Source organism: Lathyrus oleraceus, chromosome 4 (assembly GCF_024323335.1).
Source record: "Lathyrus oleraceus cultivar Zhongwan6 chromosome 4, CAAS_Psat_ZW6_1.0, whole genome shotgun sequence".
Taxonomy (NCBI): domain Eukaryota; kingdom Viridiplantae; phylum Streptophyta; class Magnoliopsida; order Fabales; family Fabaceae; genus Lathyrus; species Lathyrus oleraceus.
Window position 1 is genome coordinate 455,447,231 of NC_066582.1, and position 6,540 is coordinate 455,453,770.

Consider the following 6,540-nt stretch of genomic DNA (forward strand, 5'->3'; position numbering starts at 1 on the left):
GGGCCAAAATCGGGGTGTGACAGCTGAGATTGGAAGAGAGAGACTTGTTGGAAACCATATGTTACCTTCAACATAATTTTGAGAACGTTTTTTTTTTCTTTCTCTATCTTCCTTCTCTTTCTTGCTCTCTCATTCTTCAAAATCTTCTGTCTGCATCTTTCTTCTTCTTCCTTTTTCTTCTTTTTAAATCTTCAAGCAAAAATAAAAATAAAATAGAAAATATTAAACTTATAAAAATGAAAATCGGGTGGTTTTGCTGGAGGCCGATTTAAATCCGATACTTTCTCTGGTGACTTTTGTTTTGTCGGAGGAAATAATCACAGAGACAATGCCGAAAAAGAAGTCAGAGGCGTTTCCAAAAATGTGACTGGAAGTTTCGTCGGAAGCGTTGATGGAGATTTCGTCGGAGTTGTTGCCGGAAGCGATGTTGGAGATATCACCAAAAAAGTTGTTGAAAATGACGTCGGAAATTTTGTCAAAAATGTTGCCGAAAACGATTTTTGTGAAACAGAAAACTCTTTGATTCCTTCTTTTTCTGATGACTTTTTTGGTTCTGTTTCGACAATATTTTTTTATACTTTTCTCTATGTTGTTGTCGTGAATCCGAAAACTCTTGAGATATTGTTTTGAGATAAAGACAAAGAGTTTGAATTTTTTCTTTCAATTCTTCCGTGGATTTTTTTTGAGATTTCATAAGTTTCCTTCAAATATTTTTGAAGAGTTTCTAGTTGGTGGTGAAATGTTTTAGGTTGTGAATAGGAGCTTTGAGGTGCGAGTGAAATAGTAAAGTTTGAGGATGATGGTTGATGTGGAGGAAAGGTTAAGTGTTATTGTTTGGGTAAACATATGGATGATGAGCTATTGAATGAGATGGATATGAGTTAGATGATATAAGTGGTATGATTGTAAGAATGGAATAATAAGGAGAAATGGATGATATAAGTGGTATGATTGTAAGAATGGAATAATAAGGAGAAATGGATGAATGATAAAATGGTGATGGATCATTAACATATGGTATGAAAGAATGATAATATGGATATTGAAATAGAAGAATTGAAGTTCAAGAATGAAAACATCAATTGATAGGATGCTAAAACAAGAATCCTAACAAAATTAATAAAAACACTAAAATTCTAAACTATGAAGAAGACAAATAAAATTAAGAGAGATAAAACTAAGCTAATAAAAATAAATTTCATTTTTATTTGTTTAATGATTCTCAAATAACACATTACACTTCAATATCTAAATATATCATAGTCTGTCATAATCTTAAAGACTAAAAAAACTTCTAAAATATTAAAATAATAACTAATATATTAAAATCCTAATTAAATATCTAACTAATAATTAATAGATACTATCTATCACTATATATTACTATAGGTTAATTATTTATCTTGGAAACTTATATATAATTTGAGATTTTGTTGCTAAATTAATTGTTATGCACGGTTAATGTAAAAAAAATTTAATCTGTCAATACATCACAATCATCCGTATATATTATTTTTTACATGTGATTATAATAAAAGTCAAAATTCTTTAACAAATTAGTTATAATTAATTAATAATATAAAATATTTTTATACTAATTAAATCCAATTTAAAAAGAGTGGTGCGAATCATCCAAATAATCTTTTCGGTAACTAAAACAATTTAACACTATTTTAAACTTCACTTACAACATTTTAAAATCTTTCATTGTGTCATTTTTCACACACACAAAAAAGAATGTTTCATTGTGTCACTCCTTCAAATTTCGTAACAAAAGTTCAACAATATACAATTCAACGATGTGTTATTAATAATAATAATTTAATTAATTTTATAAAGAAATTTCAATCTTAACTTTAGGAATGATTTGTTTTATAATTTAATTATTGATATATAAATAATTAGTTCACGCGAACCATTATATATTATCTAATAGCATACCACAATATTTTAACATAGACCGATTGCATCACTCATTTTCTTAAACAAAAATTACCAGAAATATAACACAATTAAATAATTTCAAAATAGTTGACCGAGAGGTTAAAATTACACTCAAATTATTTAATGTTTTATTCTGTTATTTCATTTTACGCGTTAATTATATTGAAACATATCTAACACGAACATTTTTCCAATCAAATTTAAAACATTAATTTGTAAACTCCACAATAATTGGTAATTTAAGTTATACTAATAGCTTAATGGCACCAAATCTATTAATTTAATTTAATATTCGTTTTATTTCCTTAATTAAAAAATATTATACTAATCCCTTAAAGCATTTTTGTTAGTCGATTTTATTATTTTTGTCAAACTTTTAGTAAAAATCATTAAGTTATTCCGATGTGGCTTTACACAAGTCTCAGGGTACATTATATTAGAAAAAAACAAACAAACTATCGAACGTTGTCAATAGACAACCAAAGAGTAATACTTTGTGAAAATTGTTACAATACATAATATATCTTCAACTAACTCATGTTCTTAGTACACTCACACCCTCCAAAATAAATATTTAACTACATCTCAGAACACTCTAATACAATAGTATAAGAGAACAAAGAAAGTTAAATACAAGTTTACAGTATTTTTTACTGTTGCATCTTGGAATAAAGAACTTGAATCTTATATATAGTCTTGAACTCCTCATTCCTTCACAAAAGTAAGAGATGTGAGACTTCAAAGAATTTGTATTCTATATATAACCTTGGATTCTGTCTTTATTCAAAAAAACTAAGCGATGTGAGACTTCTTCAACATATATATTTTCAACCAACCCTAATAATCTCCACCTTGATTGAAAATAATACATAAGCTTTCATTGTCTTTATCGTCAATCATTCTCCACTATAAAGAGTATCAACATATATATTTTCAACCAACCCTAACAATCTCCACCTTGATTGAAAATAATACATAAATTTTCACTGTCTTCATCGACAATCATACTCCACTATAAAAGAGTATAGTCACTTGATGCTACATCACTCCAAGAATTTTCACATTGTTCTCACTGACAATCATAATTTTAAAAACTATCATACTCTCTCATGAAGAATATATTCCACTTGAAGATAAACTATTTCAAGAATTTCACATTGTCATCACAGACAATCATATACTTTATCATGAAGAATAAATTTTACTGGAAATTAAATCACTCTAAGAATTTCATATTATCTTCACCGATAATCATAACTTTAAAAAATTATCATACTCTCTCATGAAAAATATATTTCACTAGAAGTTAAATCACTCCAACAATTTCACATTGTCTTCACCGACAATCATAATTTAAAAAAATATAGTATTCTACCTAAAGAAAAATATACTTAACTTGAAGTTAAACCACTTCAAGAATTTTCGCGTGTCAAAAATCAGGTTGAAATATTATGGTGCATCTTCCTTATTGGCAGGAAGCTCTTCAACCACCGTCATAATCTTGTACCTTTGTAATCTTGATTGTATCAACACATCTTTGATTTGAACTATTCACAAGTCGAAAAAAATTCTTCCATCAATTTTCTCTAGCCCAAACTGCACAACATAGTTTTTTTACGACAACTCAACAACTCTTTCACAACACTACCATTCTTTTTTGATGTGGAAGATCAGACAAAACTGCAACCACAGAGCATACTAAGAACAATCATCATCGGATCAAACCAAAAGCTCTGATACCAGTTGTTGGAAAAGAAAAAAATAGTTGTCAATAGACAATCAGATAATAATACTATGTAAAAATTATTACAAATAATATACCTTTAACTAACCCAGACCCTAGTACACTCACACCCTCAAAAATAAATATTTAACTATATTTCACAATACTTTAATATAAGAGTATAAGAGAATAAAAAAAGTCAAATACAAACTTAAAGTGCTTTTAACTGATGCATATTAAAATGAAAAACTTGAATCATATATATAGTCTTTGACTCCCTATTCCTTCACAAAACTAAGCGATGTGAGATTTTAAAGAATTTGTATCCTATATATAGTCTTTAAATCTCTCTTCACTCATAAAACTAAGTGATGTGAGACTTTTTCACTATGTATATTTTCAACCAACCCCAATAATCTCCACCTTAATTGAAAATAATACATAAGCTTTCATTGTGTTCATCGACAATCATTCTCCATCATAAAAAGTATCAACATGTATATTTTCAACCAATCCAACACATTACTGACTTAACATATGTGTAATAAAAGCATGCTTTATCAAACTCATCACTGATCTTATGCTTTATCTTTTTCAACTCATCCATTAACAACAATTTCAACACACAAAAAAAGCACAAGAGACATAGATTGAAACTTGATTATAAAAAAAATCACTCTCATATATTGAAACCCCCAACAGAAGAAAAATCCTTATAAAAGATAGATAAAAAATCATAGAAAAACCTCAACAGCATCATAGATTAAAATTTGATGAACAATTGAAATATACCAATTACCAAGAAGACCATCCTTCTCATTCATATTCAAAGTCATTACATTCACATTAAACCCTTTTTGAAAATTCAAGTGACTACTAGTAGAATTATTTATCTTTTGATATATGAATAAAAAGTAAAAATTATTAACAGTTAACATCAATCTATATAATCTAAAAAAAACAGGCATTGAATTCAATTTGTGAATGCATGTGTGAACTACAGCATAGTGAAACAACAAGTATTAGTGCGTTTTGAGATGTGATTTATGTTGGAAACGGTTGAGAAGATTTAGTTTAAAATATTCTTAATAAATTAAATAATAAATTTTAAAAAATAAGATAAGAAAATAAAATTATATCAATATTATTACGTAGTTAAATTTAACGTTTTTTTAAAAATAAATTAATAAAAATGACTAATTTGTCTAACAGTGTTAAGGAACTTCTATATATTAAATGACAAAATGAATTAATAAATTAATATTAAGAAAAAAAATGAATTAAGCCTAACTTAATACATGAAGAGAGATTAATATCATACGTGGACCAAACTATAGTCAAGCATGATGAATTAAAAACCAAATATAGCATCATTTGTACTGTTGCAGCTCCTTATAACTATAAAGCACTGAAACACGCCATTGCCATCTTTAATTTCATGCTGGTCCTTTCTTACGTATGAAAATAGATTCAGTAACTTTTGTTCTTCTTTTTTTCTTACTCTTTTTAAAACAGGGACATTTCAGTCATTCCACACCACTCACAATTCTGAACTTCGTTATAACAACCATCCAAGTTAAAAACGCAAACACAAAAAAAACTGAATGGAGAACCACCATTTGAACTTCACACAAAAAGATGACGTGGCAGTAAAAACCGTTACACCCGAGAATTCAGCCGCGAATTCCGGAAACGTCCGTGGCGGAACACGTCATCCGGTTTACCACGGAGTCCGGAAACGGCGGTGGGGAAAATGGGTATCGGAGATTCGAGAGCCGCGGAAGAAGTCGCGGATATGGTTAGGGTCTTTTCCGGCGCCGGAGATGGCTGCGAAGGCTTACGACGTGGCTGCGTACTGTTTGAAAGGGCGTAATGCGCAGCTTAATTTTCCAGATGAAGTGCATCGTCTTCTTCCGTTGCTTCCTCCGCCGTCTTCGTGTACGGCTAGGGATATTCAGGCAGCGGCGGCTAAAGCAGCTCGCATGATGGTTACAAAAGCGGAGAATGGTAGCATTGATTCCGGTGGTGGTGGTGATGATTTTTGGGGGGAGATTGAGTTGCCGGAGCTTGTGAACGGAACGTGGTGGACTTACTCTGTTAACGTTGCGGCGGTGCCGGAGATTGAACTTCCATAGCAGTAATCTTTCACGGCGTGTCTCTAGTGTGTATTAATTATATAATGATTAATGAGTAATGAGTAATTAAGCTATCTTTATTTTTATACTTAATCATAATCATAATTGAACAATTATGACTATTTGTGTTTTTCTGATAATAATAATAATTGTAATTGTAGTTATAATTAATATTTTCTTTCTTAGTAAAAAAAAAAACTTAATATCTTCCTTCTTTGAAATATCAGAAAATTAGCTTATTCTTTTGAAGATATCGGGAAAAAAGAAATTTGCAAAGAAATACTCCCTCTATTTAATTTGTTATTTAATTTGTTTTTAATTCGGTCAAAAATTCACATTTATAGGTTGTGTTTGGTGAAGGATTTTATGATTATTTTGTCTTTTTATTTTTATGTGTTATTTTAGCTCCGGGTGATTCTCTCTCTATTTTTCGTTTATTGTAGTAGAAAAATTGCATTTATCATTGCGGAATGAATAAGGGCTCGTAGATGCTATAGCTAGAATTTGGAGGTGAGTGAGGATTTTGTTTAATTTGTTGAAGTAACTTTATGTATGAATATGATACGTAATCTATTTCAGATTAAGACTCTTTTTCTAGATTGGAAAGTTAACCATTTCATTAGAGAGGTAATTGGTGTGTTTATCCATCTAACTTTTGCTTATTTATAATCATTTCAAAGAAAATCTCTTCACGTCCAAGTTATTGGTGTACTACTTACTACAACAAATTAATTATTT

General features: G+C 29.4%; 1 protein-coding gene across 1 annotated transcript; it reads left to right on the forward strand.

Annotated features, from left to right (window-relative positions):
- The first annotated feature begins 5,095 nt into the window (after positions 1-5,095).
- Positions 5,096-6,007, forward strand: LOC127076087 (ethylene-responsive transcription factor ERF023). Its single transcript, XM_051017642.1, has one exon. It carries the CDS (start codon positions 5,272-5,274, stop codon positions 5,800-5,802), a length of 531 nt encoding a protein of 176 aa, XP_050873599.1. The 5' UTR covers positions 5,096-5,271; the 3' UTR covers positions 5,803-6,007.
- Positions 6,008-6,540: the final 533 nt, after the last annotated feature.